General features: G+C 40.8%; 2 protein-coding genes across 2 annotated transcripts; both read left to right on the forward strand.

Moving 5' to 3' along the window:
- Positions 1–1277: 1277 nt before the first annotated feature.
- LOC104454406 (clathrin heavy chain 2) lies at positions 1278–13620 on the forward strand. Its single transcript, XM_010069245.3, has 30 exons — positions 1278–1480; positions 1932–2136; positions 2926–3014; positions 3105–3183; positions 3353–3480; positions 4019–4117; positions 4204–4312; positions 4433–4512; positions 4596–4823; positions 4916–4981; positions 5576–5692; positions 6093–6290; positions 6454–6570; positions 6698–6757; positions 7515–7601; positions 7826–7909; positions 8000–8134; positions 8221–8283; positions 8363–8467; positions 8543–8655; positions 8759–9011; positions 9095–9231; positions 9349–9627; positions 9712–10714; positions 10967–11452; positions 11547–11717; positions 11800–11985; positions 12479–12601; positions 12692–12802; positions 13054–13620. Exons 1-30 carry the CDS (start codon positions 1436–1438, stop codon positions 13219–13221), a joined length of 5124 nt encoding a protein of 1707 aa, XP_010067547.1. The 5' UTR covers positions 1278–1435; the 3' UTR covers positions 13222–13620.
- A 615-nt stretch (positions 13621–14235) lies between these two features.
- LOC104454408 (GDP-Man:Man(3)GlcNAc(2)-PP-Dol alpha-1,2-mannosyltransferase) lies at positions 14236–18793 on the forward strand. Its single transcript, XM_010069246.3, has 7 exons — positions 14236–14858; positions 15421–15707; positions 16027–16213; positions 16764–16832; positions 16944–17137; positions 17981–18090; positions 18171–18793. The coding sequence occupies exons 1-7, from the start codon at positions 14556–14558 to the stop codon at positions 18413–18415; spliced, it is 1395 nt and encodes a 464-aa protein (XP_010067548.2). The 5' UTR covers positions 14236–14555; the 3' UTR covers positions 18416–18793.
- Positions 18794–19593: the final 800 nt, after the last annotated feature.

The raw sequence follows: 19593 nt of genomic DNA on the forward strand, positions 1-19593 counted from the left end.
TAGGGTTTAATTATAATTTTTGAAAGATTAGAACTCAATTATTTTTTCATAACAAAGTGTAATTATCCCAACAAAGAAAGAAAAACCCATTTCAAACAAATTGGGAGAAACAATTGCAAATTGAAAGACTTTTGAATACGAAATTTTGAATGTGAAATAGAAATAATACAATTAGAGAAGATTTAGGCGTGTTTGATAATGATTACTCACCGAGAGTGATTCGACTATAAATGATTATTTTTTATTATGTTCATAGAACCGATTCTAAGTAAAAAACGTGTTTGGTAAATCGTCCAAATTTTTTGATTTTGAAATAGAATTACGTTTGATAACGTGCTAATTGATTATGTTCCAAATTAATTTCTTTTGATTTTTAAATATTTTTTAATAATTTTTTTTTTAACTTTTTTTCCTATTCTTCTTCTTATTCTTCTTCATGACGAGGCCGCCACCGAGCCGTTGGCCCTGGCGAGGTCGGCCCTCGTCGGCCGAGCCTCGCCGGTAGTCGGGCGAGGCTCGCCTAGCCCCGCCAGGCTCGACCTCGCCCGGGCTTGGCGAGGCCGGCCTCGCCGGCGGGGCTCATTGAGGCCGCCTTGGCCGGACGGGGCGAGGGTCGCCCAGCCACCTGGCGAGGCTTGACCTTGTCTCGCTAGCGAGGCTCGGGCGAGCCTCGCCCTAGTGGCCGGGCTTGCCTTGGCGAGCTCGTCGATCGGCGACTGGTAGCGGACGGCGGCGGTGGGCGGCAGCGAACAGTGGCGGGCGGTGGCGGACGGCAATTGTGGGACGACGGAAGGGAAGAATGAGAGTTTCACTATTTTGATTTTTTTTTTTATTCTTGGACGAAGAATCATATTTTTTTAATTTTTAATTCTCTTCCAAATCTATTCTTGGTTTTACTAAAATTTATCAAACGATATAGGAACAAAAATTAGAATTAGGCATTGTTTGGCAAAAAATCGCGCCTCGGTATTGGCACGTTGCCAACAGGCCCTTATAATCCTTTTATTTAGTTCCATAAAAAATACACCTATACACTAGTATAAATTTGTGAGTTTATGATTAAAAAAAATTTAAAGTATTTATATCACAAATGTCAAGTGTAGAATTTTCAGTGCAATAAACCGAGAAAGAAAGAGCAATAAAGAAGCTTAAAGGGCATCATTGAATTTTCTTACTTTTCCACATCGCGTCAGACCACAGTCAGGGTCTCCTCCGGAGTTCCATCATTTCACGTCCCTTTTATAAAAGAATCCCACGATATATCGGTCTCCTCTCTCTCTCTCTCTCTCTCTTTCTTTCTGCGCTGCGCTGAGGGTTCTGGCGGAGCTTCACTGCCGCGAGATCTCGCAGCGATCCATTTCCCGGCCGCGGGGATCCGATCCATCCGCCCCGGCCCGACCCGAACCGAACCGGCCGCCCGCCGATCCGACCGACCATGGCGGCCGCCAACGCTCCGATCACCATGAAGGAGGCCTTGACGGTCAGTTCACCTTCCCCGTCCATCGTCACCGAAGCGTCGTCTCGCCGCTTGATCGGAGCGTGTCGAAGCGAAGCTCAATTTCCAGCTGCGGGCGCGAAGAGCGCGCGCGGGAGGGACTTTGAGACGCGTCGTCGTGGTTTTGAGATCGTCGATGGCTTTTTTCGAGTGGTCTTAGATCACTGACAGCCGTACAGTTTGGATGAATTCGTGTCGTAGCTACTGTTTGCGCTAGGCTAGGCGCGGTGATTTGGTGCCCTAGTTTGGATAGGGCGACTTCGATTTCAGTTCAGATCAGCGGAGACGACGCTGGTGATTTGACTCGGTATTCGAGCGGTTTGAAATTGGTCGCGTTACTGGGGGGCTTGGGAAGTTAGAGATGGGGTTTAGCTTCTTTCTCTACTTTTAGCGAGTAATTGAGGTGTCTACTGGTCTGATCTTTTTTTGATTGCAGCTTCCGAGCCTGGGCATCAGTCCACAGTTCATCACCTTTACGCATGTCACGATGGAATCCGAGAAGTACATCTGCGTGCGCGAAACGGCACCTCAGAATAGCGTGGTCATCATCGACATGAGCATGCCTATGCAACCTTTGAGGAGGCCTATTACTGCGGACTCAGCACTGATGAACCCAAATTCTAGAATTCTCGCTTTGAAAGGTGTGGTGGACTTGTTTCTGAGAACCATTTGATACTCAGTTTAGCTTTCTACTAAATTCATATGTCGCTGCCCTTTTACTGTAGAATATGCGTGAACTGCTGTATCCATAGTTCGTATTGCTTTGATCGCTCAATTACCGTGCACTTTTACCTTCTTTTGTGGGAGATAGCGATTTGGTAGCCAGGCGTAATGGACCTGTCCTTTCTTACTGTTTATGGTGATAAATTTGCACAATGTTGGGATTCTTGTTACCTGTCAATTGCTCATATAATTAGCCACAGCAGGACGTTTAGGGTGTGTAAGTTCCGAGATGTTATTGTATAGTGAAAGAATGTTTCTACACATCTCTTCATATTTCTCAATTTCTTATGGTTTCTCAAGTTTGGTCAAACTGACAAATCTTAGCAGATGGGTCCCCTAATTGAGAGTAACTCGATAGTGGATGTTTATGGTTAGTATATCAGGCCAATATGTGATGGATGAAACATTAGATGAATCACGTTTCTACGCCAATCTGGGTTTTTTGCCTCTTGATGTCTGGTCAGTTGAGATAGATTGCATAAAAAGTATTGGGTTAGACAGTGTTTCTCTGGAAGTTGGTAACTTGTCAAAGCCATGAATGTGTACTTCTGCCAAAATCTTGAAACGACAGTTTGTGGTGCAGCATCAGTGTGGTGAATTTCTCTCCAAGCATGGAGTTGAATGCACTTTAGTGACATATCTTCTTCATTTTTCTTTTTATGTTGTTACGTGCTCCTTGTTAATTAGCTGTTACATCCTTTGTGAAGCCCAACTTTCCGGAACCACTCAAGATCACTTGCAAATATTCAACATTGAGATGAAAGCAAAAATGAAGTCTTATCAGATGCCAGAGCAGGTGCTGTCCACTTGCTTCCCCCTTGATCTGATGTTATCTTTTTCCCAAAAGGCTTCGAGGTTGACCTAATTCAGGTTCTTCCATGTATAGGTTGTCTTTTGGAAGTGGATTACTCCCAAATTGTTGGGTCTTGTCACCCAAACCTCGGTATATCATTGGACAATTGAAGGTACCTGGCTTTTTTATGCTACAATTAGTTACAGTCGATGGTGCTTTACTTTAGTTTTTGTCACCATCTTGTCTGATGTGTATTGTAGGCGTACTAATGTGTGTGCTATCATGTCTTCTACTTCAGAATGTTATCCATCGTATGTTTCTAAAAGATAACCTATCTTCAGGTGATGCTGAGCCTGTAAAGATGTTTGACAGAACAGCTAATCTTGTCAACAACCAGATAATAAATTATCGATGTGACCCTTCCGAAAAATGGTTGGTTTTGATTGGAATTGCTCCTGGTTCGCCTGAGGTACGTAGAATGTATTCTGTTGTTTATCTAAATAAAGGTATTTAAAAGAACTTGCTCTGTGTTGGAGAAAAATTCACATGAAGAAGAATAAGAGAAAAAAGTCTCTCGAGTGGCCACCTGTAGCTGTAGGTGAATATGAAAAAGGACTTTCTCTCTTCCAATTGCTAATTATGGAAAAAAAAGAAAAGCATGTCTGTTGTAGGGGCACGTGAGTTGTGTGACAGTATGATTTGACTTGACTCTTTTTTAAATTTACACTGCTCTAATTCTAGTGGAGATGGTTTCTCAAATCTCAGTGGCCCATGAAATGTGTCTGTGAATGCCGTGGGTCTGCACTCTTGGGGTTCATTCTTTATCTGTCATCATGTTTCTAATTCTTTCTGAAACTTTTTCTCTATGGAAGTGTGAAGTTTGTGGTCGGTGCATCATTATTCAGACTTTCTATAAAGCATGTGTGGTGTCAATAGTTTTCGTGTTTCTAAAATTTCTAGTCACCTTTGATGGTCAAGTAACTTTGATGTCCAAATCTCTCTTCTAGCGGCCACAACTGGTGAAGGGGAATATGCAACTTTTCTCTGTGGAGCAGCAGCGTAGTCAAGCCCTTGAAGCACATGCTGCATCATTTGCAACTTATAAAGTGCGGGCACTTCACCTATCTTTTTAATCTTTTGGATCACGTGCTTCGGTTGTGAACCTGTTAATCTCTCTCCTCCTCATGTACAGGTTCCTGGGAATGAGAATCCTTCAACTCTCATCTCCTTTGCAACGAAGACTGTTAATGCTGGTCAAATTGCATCAAAGTTACATGTTATCGAGCTGGGTGCCCAACCAGGTGTTGTTACATTGTGTCATATGATTCTAGTCTCTTCCTTTCATTCATTCACGGATCTCAAGATTCCATCTGGATCTTATCTATTGCTTGCTTCTTCTAACAATGCACTTATATTAGCAGGGAAGCTGTCTTTTACGAAGAAACAAGCGGATCTTTTTTTTCCTCCTGATTTTGGTGATGATTTTCCAGTGGCAATGCAGGTATTGGGTGGTGATGTTTGATTCTCCTGAAAATGTTAGAAAATTGCTGCATATGAATTAGATTTTGGATTTATTTGGTGCAGATATCCCACAAATACAGTTTGATATATGTGATCACCAAACTTGGGCTGCTATTTGTCTATGATTTGGAGACAGCTACTGCTGTATACAGAAACAGAATTAGTCCAGATCCAGTATTTCTAACTGCAGAAGCTTCATCAGTTGGCGGTTTTTATGCCGTAAACAGGCGTGGCCAGGTCTTATTGGCTACTGTAAATGAGGCAACGATTGTGCCTTTTGTTAGTGGCCAAGTAAGTGCATCGGATTTGTGTATCTTCATAGTCTTCAAATTTCACCTCGGATGCTCATTTATCGTGTTAACAATAATTTGGTGATTCTGCAGCTGAACAACTTGGAGCTTGCTGTGAATCTTGCAAAGAGAGGAAATCTTCCTGGTGCAGAGCAGCTGGTAATGCATTATACTCATAATTCTGAGTAATTTGTCTACATACTGGATGATTGATGGTGTAAGAGTAAGTATGGCATAACTTGTGACCAAATGAGGGCAAAACTGATTGGTTTGGGTATATTAGAATTTATCTACATATGCACGTGGTCATTCTGTGCCCTTTGTTATCTCTTTTCTATCAATCAAAGAATCTCCTCTATGTTCATCTCTGTTCTGTCTATCTTGGCACATACTCGTGCTCCCATAGGCCTATCATTGAACTTCAGTTGTGTAATCAAGGCAAATGGAACAGTTGCACAATCTTGAACCTAGTGAGTTCAGTTCTCCTATAATGAAGTAGACTAATCAAATTTGATTCTTTGTTTGGTTGATCTGGAGGTTTTATCTTGGTATTTTTTTTGTTCCCCAACTTTGAGATGTGATTGACAAATATGCCTTGAAGCAGTTATAGTTTTCTTAATATAACCGTACTTTTAGTTCTGCTTGATGTGGTCACTCTGAGAGCATGTCAAATGTGCTCTTGTAAATTTTCAAATACCTCAGAGCAGATATAACTTGCATAATGAGATCAGAATACGTTTCCAAATTTATCAGGTTGTGCAACGTTTCCAAGAACTCTTTGCTCAAACTAAATACAAAGAAGCTGCTGAGCTTGCTGCTGAGTCTCCGCAAGGAATACTTCGCACCCCGGACACAGTTGCTAAATTTCAGGTGCTTGTCTTTCTGACATTTAGAATAGGTTTTTTGGTGATCATATTGGTACATCTTTTTCTTGTACAAATACAACCCCGTTCCATGGTCCTGACTGAAGTTGTTCATTACCATCATAGTATGAAAAATCTGGGTATATGTATTTTTTATTAGATGATTCAGTTTTCAGATTCTGTTGTAGCTTTCTTCTCCTTATTCGGAAATTAATCCATGGTTTGAAGAATTACCTGACTAATGGAGACTGTCTTATCGATAAAATTGCTTAGTATGGTAAGAAGAGTTTCTATCAGGGACTGATTATATCTATGGCTTCTTTTCTGCAATAATAGAATTTGTAACAGCTCTCCTGGAATATTATTTGACAGAAGATATGAACTTTTCATCCTTGCCAATACTGCAGAGTGTCCCAGTGCAATCTGGGCAAACACCACCTCTATTGCAATACTTTGGGACCCTTTTAACCAGGGGAAAGCTTAATGCATTTGAGTCATTGGAGCTATCACGCCTGGTCGTGAATCAAAACAAGAAAAACCTTCTTGAGAACTGGTTGGCTGAGGATAAGCTGGAATGCAGTGAGGAACTTGGGGATCTTGTGAAGGTGGGGTTTTTATTAATGTTCTTTCTTTCTTTCAACTTCTTTAGTTCTAAAACTTCTTTAGTTCTAAGATCTACATGATCTTGAATAGTTCCTGGATATAAGAATAGGTTAGTCTGTATATGTAGGTGTTTTTCTGCTTATATACTTGGTCTTTTCATTGCAGACCGTTGATAATGACCTCGCATTGAAAATTTATATCAAAGCCAGAGCAACTCCAAAGGTAGTTGCAGCTTTTGCTGAGCGGCGAGAGTTTGACAAAATTCTGATATACTCAAAGCAGGTCAGTGGAACTTTCCTATCCTTTTCTTTACGTAGGGTTTTGAATGCTCTATACATTTTTACAGTCCTCTTGTTGCTATTTCGTCACTTCAGTTTTTTGAATCTTATTGCTGCCTTTTGTCTTCTAGGTTGGGTACACGCCAGACTATCTCTTCCTTTTGCAGACAATTCTGCGAACAGATCCTCAGGTTTGCTCTCTGCAGTCATATCTCATATTACCTCTCTTGCCGTGTCTCTGTCCTAGGCAAAGAAAAGAAACTGCAGTATAGCTACTAATACCCCCATGGCTATGCACATGAGCAACTGATCACATGTGCAGACATATTTTCACCAAAATTTGTTATGTGGCATGGGAAAGGGTGGTATAACTGGTGCGGTGTATGAGTCATGTGACTATGGTTCTTGTTTGCTCTTTCAGCTCACTGTAATTTTTGCCTTGTGGGTAATTTACCTTTCTGTCCTTACTCCTATTTGGACTACTGAAGGGCATTGATGGCATTAGTTCAGTGAATCCCCTACCCTACATTTTTCACTGCTTACGTTGACCTTGGAATAGCATAATATTTGGTTTTGCAGCAAGTTAGCGTAATGTTGGGTAGATTTTGTTTCAGATGCATGCATAGTCCATAAAAAACCAGTGCATGAAATAGCTAGTGTCCTTTGACCCACAAAAAAAAAGAAGAAGAAGAAGAAGAAGAAGAAAGAAATAGCTAGGTTCAGGTGGTTTTTTCGTGAAGAAGGAGGTGGAAGGGGAGGATGACAGCTTGGACATTTTTATAAAAACCCCTTTTTTGGCCAAGAAAATTCATATAAACTTATGTGGATTGCATCCCTGTTGGTGTGCGCTGTGGGCTGCACATGCTTGTGTGATCATTGAATATATTATGTTTTAACATATTTCTCACACCATCTAAACATAGAAATTTTCTGATTTCTTTACTTCAGGGAGCTGTCAACTTTGCATTAATGATGTCCCAAATGGAGGGAGGCTGTCCAGTGGATTACAACACTATAACAGATCTCTTTCTTCAGGTTTGGCTATAACATTGTTTCAGTTAATCTGTTATGGTTTTCAATTTTTTAGGCTGCTCTCTGTATTTTAATTTGTTGCTCTTTGTAGCAACATACGCATGATGCTACAAGGGCTTATCTAAGGTTGCTAGTCATATATATATTTTTTTTTTTTTTGGGTAAATAGTCATATTCATTTTTGTGCATAAGCATGTGATATGTCTGATTCCATCTGGCACGTGCAGAGGAATTTGATCCGAGAAGCGACTGCATTCTTGTTAGATGTACTAAAACCAAATTTGCCAGAACATGCTTTTCTTCAGACAAAGGTAATTGATAATATCAGTACCAAGGATACTCTGTAGTTTTATATGAATATATTTGTGACTTTTGTCACTAACAAGGCTTCAATATCATAGGTTCTTGAAATCAATCTGGTCACTTTTCCAAATGTAGCTGATGCCATCTTGGCTAATGGCATGTTCAGTCACTATGATCGTCCTCGAATTGCCCAACTTTGTGAAAAAGCAGGTCTCTTTGTTAGGGCCCTTCAGGTATATATCCTGAGATTTCTGTGTTAATCTCATGTGTAATATGTGAAATTCGATTATTCTGATGTTGACTATCTATTATCTTACAGCACTATACTGAGCTGCCAGATATCAAACGTGTCATTGTGAACACACATGCTATTGAGCCACAGGTTTGCATTTTTTTTTTTGTTTCCTTTTTTTATGGTGGGTACTCTGAAATTGGGCCTAATATTTTGGGATTACCTGCAGTCACTTGTTGAGTTTTTTGGTACACTATCGCGAGAGTGGGCTTTGGAGTGCATGAAGGACCTTTTGTTGGTCAATCTGAGGGGCAATCTTCAGATTATCGTACAGGTGTTGTATCTTTCCTTTTCTTCTTAAGTTTCTCCTCTCCCATTTTCAGTAACTACATGAATGATACGTGTACAGGTTGCCAAGGAATATTGTGAGCAGTTGGGTGTTGATGCATGCATAAAGATTTTTGAACAATTCAAGTCGTATGAGGGGTTGTATTTTTTCCTAGGCTCGTACTTGAGCTCCAGGTTAGTGAAGGATATATTTCCCTGTTATTTGTTCATAGTTCACTTAAAACTGCTGTGTTGGTATTTTGGATGAAGCTCTCTCCTTTCTTGTCAATTGTGCCAGTGAGGATCCTGACATTCACTTCAAGTACATTGAGGCTGCTGCTAAAACTGGACAAATTAAAGAGGTGGAACGTGTGACTAGAGAGTCAAATTTCTATGACCCTGAGAAGACTAAAAATTTCCTGATGGAGGCCAAGCTTCCTGATGCACGGCCACTAATTAATGTTTGTGATCGTTTTGGCTTTGTGCCTGATCTCACACATTATCTTTACACAAATAACATGCTTCGATATATCGAGGGCTATGTCCAGAAGGTACGAGGTCTTATGACTTCCAGCATTGACTTTCTGCATTCACTTTTTGTATAGTTTCTAAGATTGTTTTCCTCTCTTGGTAGGTCAACCCTGGAAATGCTCCTTTGGTAGTGGGGCAGCTGATAGATGATGAATGCCCAGAAGATTTCATAAAAGGCTTAATTCTTTCTGTTCGATCTTTGCTACCAGTGGAGCCTCTTGTTGATGAGTGTGAAAAGAGGTGTGGATTCGCCTCTTTCTTGCTCCGGCTCTCTGATGCTCCAGTTCTGTGATGGTTTATCATCTTTACGAGCTTCTGATCAAATTAGTGTTCTCATGTGTGGGATCTGGTTTGCAGGAATCGACTCCGTTTGCTCACTCAGTTTTTGGAACATCTCGTGAGTGAGGGAAGCCAAGATGTACATGTCCACAATGCTTTGGGTAAAATCATCATCGAAAGTAACAACAATCCGGAGCATTTTCTCACAACCAACCCATACTATGATTCACGTGTTGTGGGTAAATATTGTGAGAAACGCGATCCTACTCTTGCGGTTGTGGCTTACAGGAGGGGCCAATGTGATGAAGAACTTATCAATGTGACCAATAAAAATTCCCTGTTCAAATTACAAGCCAGGTTTGACACATGCTTCATGTCACAAATTTGATTATCATTGATAGAATCATCTGTTTCTTTGTTAACTTCATCTCATTATCATAGGTATGTAGTTGAAAGGATGGATGGTGATCTATGGGAGAAAGTTCTGGACCCTGAGAACTCTTATAGGAGACAGCTAATTGATCAGGTTGTCTCTACGGCTTTGCCTGAGAGCAAGAGCCCAGAACAAGTTTCTGCAGCCGTTAAAGCTTTCATGACAGCTGATCTTCCTCATGAACTGATTGAGCTTCTTGAGAAGATTGTGCTTCAGAATTCTGCTTTTAGTGGGAACTTCAACTTGCAGAACTTGCTTATCTTGACGGCCATCAAGGCAGATCCATCTCGAGTTATGGATTATGTAAATAGACTGGATAACTTTGATGGACCAGCGGTTGGGGAAGTAGCTGTGGAAGCCCAACTTTATGAGGAAGCTTTTGCAATTTTCAAGAAGTTCAATTTGAATGTCCAGGCTGTAAATGTCTTACTGGATAATATTCAAAGCATTGAGCGAGCGGTTGAGTTTGCATTTAGGGTTGAGGAAGAGGCTGTTTGGAGTCAGGTAGCCAAGGCCCAACTAAGGGAGGGTCTTGTCAGTGATGCTATCGAGTCATTTATCCGTGCAGATGATGCCACTCAGTTTTTGGATGTTATTCGTGCCGCTGAGAATGCTAATGTCTATCATGACTTAGTGAAGTACCTTCTGATGGTGAGGCAAAAGACGAAAGAACCCAAGGTGGATGGTGAGCTCATATTTGCATATGCCAAGATTGATAGATTGGGTGAGATTGAGGAATTCATCCTGATGCCAAATGTCGCCAATCTTCAAAATGTTGGTGATCGCTTGTATGATGAAGGCTTATACGAAGCTGCCAAAATCATTTTTGCCTTTATTTCTAACTGGGCCAAGTTGGCCAGCACACTTGTGAAGCTGGGACAATTCCAGGGAGCTGTTGATGCAGCTCGAAAGGCCAATAGCGCAAAGACATGGAAGGAAGTTTGCTTCGCCTGTGTTGATGCCGAGGAGTTCCGCTTGGCGCAAATGTGTGGTCTCAACATCATCATACAGGTGATTTATCGATTCCGTGTTCATTCATAGACAACTTAGTCGTCTTTCTTTCTTCTTTTTCTAGCTCTTCGCATAGAACACTTTCGACAGGAAGAAACTATGAGAGCTGGTAAACTGGAAATTTGCACTTGGGTTGCCTCTTTACTTGCTTTCTGGATGGACATATAGCATGCTTCTTGCTACTTCAGTTGACTGCATCATTCGCATCTCCCAGCCCATATTCACTCAAATTTGCCTATGTGAATGCTGCAGGTGGATGATTTGGAAGAAGTCAGTGAATATTACCAGAACAGAGGATACTTTAATGAGCTTATCTCTCTCATGGAGAGTGGTCTGGGTTTGGAACGTGCACATATGGGTATTTTTACCGAGTTAGGTGTCCTTTATGCAAGATACCGTCCGGAGAAGCTCATGGAGCACATTAAGCTGTTCGCAACTCGGCTTAATATTCCCAAGCTTATACGAGCTTGTGATGAGCAGCAGCATTGGAAAGAGCTCACTTACTTATACATCCAATACGACGAGTTCGACAATGCAGCAACGACCATAATGAACCATTCTCCTGAAGCATGGGATCACATGCAGTTTAAAGATGTGGTCGTCAAAGTTGCCAATGTTGAACTCTACTACAAGGCCGTGCACTTCTATTTGCAAGAACATCCTGATTTAATCAACGATGTTCTCAATGTGCTTGCACTTCGTGTGGAGCATACACGTGTTGTTGACATTATGCGAAAGGTTTTACATGCAACTTTGAAGCTGTATCTTGGCCTCGCTTTTGTTTTGCTTGTTCTAACTTTGTGGGTAAATGATTGTGTACTCTCAATTTCAGGCTGGTCATCTGCGGCTTGTCAAGCCTTACATGGTTGCAGTACAGAGCAACAATGTTTCTGCTGTTAATGAAGCTTTGAATGAGATCTATGTAGAAGAGGAAGATTATGACAGATTGCGTGAATCTATTGATTTGCATGATAACTTTGATCAGATAGGCCTTGCACAGAAGGTTATACAACATTCCTTTGCCGTGGGCTTTTACATTTGGGTATATTCTTATTTATTTACAAGTGCTGTTTTACCTTGAGCAGATTGAGAAACATGAGCTTCTTGAGATGAGACGTGTTGCTGCTTATATCTACAAGAAGGCTGGTAGATGGAAGCAATCAATCGCATTGTCCAAAAAAGATAACCTTTACAAAGATGCCATCGAAACAGCATCTCAGTCTGGTGACCGTGAACTAGCAGAAGAGTTGCTTGTTTATTTCATTGAAAAGGTACTTCTTTTGCAAATGAATCCTCTGTTGTCTGAGTGGGAGTGCTTTCTGCAGATAGGAATTAACTGTCTAGAGGTTCCTAGCTGGCTGAGATTAATTTGCCAATTTATGTGAAACTATGTTAAGTTGAAATTCTTTGCTTGTAGTAATGCATGCAGATGTCTTTTAAGTGCTGTCTCTTTTTGGAGTCTGCAGCAGAAGAATATGTGGTTGTCATTTGTACATTTGCATTCATATACAGTTGTTTATTGGTAACACTTTAGCACTGGTGGTGTGATGGCTTCGTGGATCTGAGACAGACATGGTTGAACAAGGTGTCTCTTTGGATAGGAAGATGATCAACATGTGTCCAACTGGATTCTCTTTGTTTTGATCTTTTCGTTTTGCATTATTTTGTTTTTAGTCCCTGTCTCCTCCCTTAATGTTCGGAAATGTGTGCATGTGTTTATCCAGTCCTGGTGCAATATTGATTTTTTCTCCTTGATCTGTGCAGGGAAAGAAGGAATGCTTTGCTTCGTGCCTCTTTGTCTGTTACGATTTAATCAGGGCAGACATTGTGCTTGAACTCGCTTGGATGAACAATATGATTGATTTTGCTTTCCCATATCTGCTTCAGGTGATAACATTGTCGTACTGTTATAGTTTCTCTGAAATTGCATGAATGAATGTAGCTCACTATTGATATGTGAATTTATTCTTCTCACAGTTCATCCGTGAGTACACTAGCAAAGTTGATGAGCTTGTGAAGGACAAGATTGAAACTCAAAATGAAGTAAAGACAAAAGAGAAGGAAGAGAAGGATGTCATTGCACAGCAGGTAATTAGTCTTTGGTCTTCGCACTCTATCGAGTTAAAAAGTACTTGCTGTATATGCCGTTTTGTGTAGTTCACTAGCTACGTGTTGAAATGCTAGTGTGAGCTTTGCTTATAGCAACCAGCTCTTTGTTTAACCACTCGGTTGTTACTTTTAAGACTACAATAGTTATTGCCCCAAAACCTTGTTTTTTGTTTGTTACTTGAGTATATGACGAACAAATTACTCATTCGACTGCATTTTTCCCTTGACAGAACATGTATGCTCAGTTGCTGCCTTTAGCTTTGCCTGCACCCCCAATGCCTGGTATGGGAGGACCGGGGATGGGGGGGATGGGAGCAGGTTTTGCTCCCCCACCAATGGGTGGGATGGGGATGCCTCCTATGCCACCGTTTGGCATGCCGCCTATGGGAAGCTACTAAATTCAGGGAAGATGGACCTTGCTATTCGTTTCTTTGATAGCAGTAGCGTCACAAGACTTTGTGGACTCGAAGTTTTCGTTATTGCTTTGGGTGGACGTAGCTGGGGTGCTGCGCAATAACTGTCTCGAGTTTTTGTATCTTTCGTAGGCCTGTTGGGTAATTGTTGTAACACTCAATTGTTTTTGGATAGGAAGCGGCATTCTTTTGCTGTTGTAGAGTGTCAGGGGAAGAGGATTTGCTTGTATTCTAGTGATCTTATCGGTGTCTATTGAGGAAACAATAGTAAAATACATGAAGATATATAGACTGAATCCCAGTGCGGGAAGATATATGTTAGCATGCTTGTTTCTTACTTTGTCGGTTCTGCTTTTATTGGAATTCTAGTGCTTCTTCACTCGAGGTGGTGTTAGTATTTGGCCGTAAAAGGAGCTGCTTTTGGTGTATTTATATGGGACTTCTGTTCTGATGATCGTTTGAGGACTTGAAAGCGGTTCATGCCTTACGCTCTGTTTGTTATGCTCAATTTATTACGTAGAAAAAATCATTTAAAAAAAAATAATAGTATGTATTGTTTGAAACAATTAGTCAATGAAAAGTATTTTCGTTAATGATAATAATTTGTTTCTAAACATCTTGACAAATTTTTTTTTGCATATATTCATTTTTTTCTTTTTGTAGGTGATACAAGCAATTAAATTTAGAAAAATATCTTAACAAATTATTTATTTTTCACCAAACAGATAGTACCCTCAAAAGCTTTGGTTCTTCTTTTAACCACGTTTGAAACTTGAACGAATGTTTAAGTTAGGATGTCCTTAAAGTTGTGATTCCATGTCTTGCGATGAAATCATGGCGTTTTTTGAAAGCGGGACAGATTTAGAATTAGGATAAAGCCGATGATTGTTTTTAGGTAAAAAAATGTTTGGGCCAGAATCGGAGGAGTGGGTATAAAATTGGAGGGTTTCCCTTTTCGGGAATTTGGCCGAAATACTTGATGAATTTACTGTTAAAGGGGCTATTTGGCACTAGACAATCGCACGCAAGGATTGAAGACACCTCCTCGATGCTTACATTCAGATCATCATCTTCTTCTTCGTCTTGGTCTCGGTCTCGGTCGTGGTCTTCGGATCGTCGTTGCGGAGAAAGTCTGTAATCAAATTTCCCGATCGAGGTTCTATCCTTGCCCAGCGTTTCATCCGCCAAAAAACATATATACTCTCCTTCTCCATCTCTCTCGACTTCTTCACTGGACCGTCGCCCCACTCGCGCACCTCCGCCTCCCCCAAAGAGGAGAAGTTCTTCGAGCAAAGAGTCGGTCCGCCATCTCCTCCCCGATGGCGATCGCCGTCCTCGTCTGGGCTCTGATCGCCGGCCTCCTCCCGTCCCTCGCTCTCCTCTTCGCTTCGCGCGTCGCCTCCTGCCGCGCGACCCGGAAGCGAGCCGTCGGGTTCTTCCACCCGTACACCAACGACGGCGGCGGAGGGGAGAGGGTGCTGTGGTGCGCCGTCAAGGCCGTGCAGGAGGAGCGCCCCGATCTCGACTGCGTCGTCTACACCGGCGATCACGACGCGTCTCCCGATAGCTTGACGGCCCGCGCGGTCGATCGGTTTGGAGTCAAGCTGCTTCGTCCTCCTGAGGTTCAATTCTTTTCTTTTTTTTTTTATTTTTTTTCCAGTTGCTGAGCTTATTGTTTGAGCTATTCCTATTTTGTTCGAATCACGTCGCACGTCAATAGGAGGAGTTTTAATTAGTATCATGTGCTTTAAATCAGTGAGTGGAGAATCTCAATTGATGGTTTGATTGAGGAGCTGTGCTTTTGGTTCTAGAAATGTCTTGCCGATGTAAGCATTCGCCATTTTCTTTATACGGCTTTCTTAGCTCTTGTCAAGGATCGTAGACTGTAGACATAATGAGTTCCCTACGGTCTTCGAATGGAAAAAAGCTTATAGTGTTACTTGAGGACCGTGTCTCTAACTTACCTCGTGATAAGCAATGGCGTGAAATGCATGGGGAATTTTGCATAGGACATCATTTGCGTGAGAAATGAACACATATCTTAAAGAGGTGATGATGCTAGCCTGTAGTGCTGGCAATTTTTCATCTTTTTTGGTCATGAGTGCCTGATGGGATTCTCCTAGGGATTTTTGAAATTGGTAAGTTTTGACGGTATGCTCTTGTTACTTATGCTCAAATCCTCAGGCTGTCCATCTGTGGAAGAGGAAGTGGGTCGAGGAAACTACTTACCCACGTTTTACTATGATCGGCCAAAGTCTTGGTTCCATGTATCTTTCATGGGAAGCGTTGTGCAAGTATACTCCACTGTTCTATTTTGACACCAGTGGATATGCTTTTACATATCCTGTTGCACGAATTTTTGGATGCAAAGTTTTGTGCTACACTCATTACCCTACTATCAGCACGGACATGCTATCTCGTGTTCGCCAGCGGGCTTCTACCTATAATAACAAAGCTTCGATATCTCAGAGGTATAGGATCTAATCATATGGTTTTTTATCTATCTGTGTGCGCTTCTGTTCTAGATGTTCTATAGAATTTCTTAAACATGATGGTTCTCCCCTTGTCCCTTTGTCCAAAACTCCATATCACTACCTTGTCTCTCTCAATTATGTGCACTTGCTTGTTGTATCATTGGCACCTTTCCTTTTAAAATCTGACAGTCATGTGGTGGTCTAGTGTGAGATTTGATATCTGAACATTGGTGTAATTCATGCATAGAAATATATGTGTGGTTTTCTATGTTCTCTGTTATATTCAATTCTGACGTAAATCTCTCCTTTTGGACAGTTTTTGGCTATCCAGATGTAAAATCATATATTACACGATTTTTAGCTGGTTGTATGGGTTTGTTGGGTCCTGCACACATCTTGCAATGGTTAATTCTTCATGGACAAAATCGCATATTGAGAAGCTTTGGAGAATTCCTGATCGAACTAAGCGAGTTTATCCTCCATGCGATACATCAGGACTGCAGGTTTGTTGTGCTGATATTGTTCTTTATCAAATTTCTGGGACCTCTCTCTCTCTCTCAAGTGTTCGGTCAGACTAACATGGACTTATGTATCCTCACATTAACTGTACACCTGATACGTTGACATAGCCATGCCAATGGAAATGAGTTATTGGAGAAAGTTAGCTCGGTCTTGCTACAAATGGACAAACTGCAAATATCAACATCCAGCTGTTATGCCCTCCTGCTCCTTTTTTTTCTGCTTTTAGTCTCAGTCATGTCCTCCTCCCCTTATCAAATTGGGAAATGATTTACCCATTTTATTCATACTGCTTTTGTAACTACTTACTTGACCAGTTAACAGTGTAACCTTGCATTTAAATTTGTATGGTAGTCTGTGTATTCTTTTCTCTAGCTAGCTAATTCTTGTTTTGTGTGTTCTACTTATGATCTATGTTCAATTTCTACTATCAATAATCTGCTTTGATTTTTCTGTTGTTAAGTTTCTCCATTTCAATTTGCGTAACATGTTGTAGTGGATATTTCATTTCCTAAATCATTTTCGTCAAAGCAGGCACTTCCCTTGGAAAGACCAGTTACTGCACCAACTTTCATTTCTGTAGCCCAGTTTCGTCCAGAGAAGGTGGGAACATTTATACCAACCTTATAACGATGAGGTACCATCATTTTTGTGGCTCACATGGGCCTTTGCTAACTTAGTGCATATGCTTTAAGCTTGATTGTCGTATCTCAGGCACACGTTCTTCAACTTGAGGCATTTGAGCTTGCTATCAGAAAATTAGATGCAGACATGCCAAGGCCTAAGCTCCAATTTGTGGGAAGTTGTCGGAATAAGTCAGATGAAGATAGGCTAGAGAGTTTGAAAATCAGAGCAGTTGAACTAAAAGTTGAAAGGGATGTGGAGTTCCATAAGAACGTAATGTACAGGTCTGTGCCACTAAAGAACCCAATTAGGCCTAATTTTTTCATTGCTTTATTCTGGAGAATGGATTGACTTTGCCATATGGTTAGATCACAAACAACATCTGGATGATATAACCAATATTTTGGGGGTATCTCCACATAATGATATCTAATGAAGACTGCTATGAGCTTCTCGTGTAGACCTTTTCATGCCAGTATGTTGTTTTGAGCTCTCAGTAAGAAGCTATGATGTAAGAGAAATGCACGGACTTTGATGGATTTGATTTAACCATTGGCTCTTAGCAATAAGTAAAGTGAAGATGGGAGAGGACAAAAGTGTAAGTGGGCTTGCTGGCGGAAGCCCACTTGAGCACACTAGATGGGCCAAGAGCTTATAGAGCCCACTCTCCCCAATCTCTTTTATATTTGTGAACCCGAGTTCAAAATTACTTCATTCTTGTATGAATCAGTTCTTTACTATGGCTCAATTTAGAAGTGTATGCTTGACATGGAAATAGAAAGGGTAAGATTGAGAGGCATACCCTGGAACTTCTTGCATTAAGGGATGTTAAGAAGAATGTCCATGCAACATACAATGGATTCTCTTAATATAACTTGGTTTCTCTGTGATGGTGAGGAATATATTTTCCGATACTTGACTGATGGGCATTTTGCTAAATAGTAGTGCTAATAACTGGAAAAAAGTTAGAAGCTAAGTTGGTTTTCATCTGAATATTTCTTCTTTTGGGTTCAATTGATCATGTCCTCCATATATGTAATTATTGATTTGGCTCATGTCTTATGTCACAGTTGATAAGCATGAACCATCCACTAGACTTTGGTTTTGACAGCTTCCTTACTTGGCAGGGATTTGGTAAAACTTTTAGCAGGTGCAACTGCAGGACTGCATTCTATGACGGATGAGCATTTTGGAATAAGCGTGGTGGAGTATATGGCTGCTGGAGCCATCCCGATCGGTATAGATTTAATCACTTTAGACTAGAAACGAATTCCCTGGCCTGTCTTCATGCACATTGAATGTCTGCTTTTTGTCCAGCTCATAAGTCCGCTGGCCCAAAGATGGACATTGTTTTAGAAGAAGATGGACAGCAAACTGGATTTCTTGCCCAAAATGTTGAAGAATATGCTGATGCCATCCTGAAAATCATAAGGATGCCAGAATCTGAGAGATTCAATATGGCTGCAGCATCGAGGAAGCGAGCGAGCAGATTTTCTGAGCAAAGATTTTATGAAGACTTCAGGGCTGCAATTCGGCCAGTAATGGGTACTTCATCATCTTAAACACGTTATCTTGTAACAGTGAGCAAGAGGCTTAGTTGTAGCTTTAGGTACAAAGGAGCAGTCGGATTTTTCCTTTTTTTTGTTCACCAGAAGACGGGTCCTCCTAAGTCTGATAGCATGGCGGCTGATCTTAGGAATAGAGTAAAGGCGACTATCTTTGACAAGGACACAACAAAGTTGTCATTTCTTTTACACAATCATTCGTTGATCTCCCATCTGTGATGCTCCAACGGACCACACGACGCTTCCTTAGGAGTGGCTGACGTTCTCTCTTGCTAATGGAAAGTGAAATCCCATGTATAGGTTTGATGTATCGAGTTCATGTTCCAATTTGATGCGGCTTCAAGGTTGATGAATGGTACGAAAGACTTATTTTTATGTGTTATTCTCTTCATTTCATCTTCGGGCATGTCTCGAGTTTGAGGTTAACTATGACATTGCCTTGTTGAGATGACTAAACTGCTCCTTAATTCTAGTCAGGGCTGTCAATTTTCGACACCAAACGGTTTTATTTAATTTGATTTTAGACGATTAAGTCAAAAGTTCTGCTTCTGACTCTAACCTCTTCTTTCCAATCAGAAAGTCGGCTAGAATCAATAACCAATTATCAATAGGAAAGAATGATAATTTCCGAAGATGTCCTTTTGTTTTGTTTTTTTTTTTTTGATTCATTAGTCAAGCAAATTCCAAATTCAATTTTAGATGAACTTCAATTTCATTCAGCTTTAGAACTCGATTCTAGTGGACTTTTGCCCCTAACCGATTGCCCGGTAGAAGGGATTTTCAAATTACCCGGTGGGCGCAAAAACCAACCCGAAATTTGCTGACCAATTCAAACCGGCCGGGTTTTGGTTCGGGTGTTGAGAAAACCGTAATTTTCAGTGGTTTGATTTGGGTTTCAGGTATAAAATGGAACGGGCCCGAAACATAAAAAGAAGGGGGATTCAATTAGAAAAGAAAAAAATGGAGACAAATAATTTCTAAACTCTGATGTAACATATAGTATGTGATTCTTAGATTTTTAATATGTTTATTCTTTAAATTATTGACAAAATGTTCAAGTCAGTAATGAAACTACATGAAACATATAATGTTGTCATTTGGTTAATTCAAGTTAACAAAATCACTTGATATGATTTTCAATCTTTTAAGTTTGGATTATGGATGAAAGAAAAATT

The sequence above is a fragment of the Eucalyptus grandis genome, chromosome 7 (genome assembly GCF_016545825.1).
Source record: "Eucalyptus grandis isolate ANBG69807.140 chromosome 7, ASM1654582v1, whole genome shotgun sequence".
Taxonomy (NCBI): domain Eukaryota; kingdom Viridiplantae; phylum Streptophyta; class Magnoliopsida; order Myrtales; family Myrtaceae; genus Eucalyptus; species Eucalyptus grandis.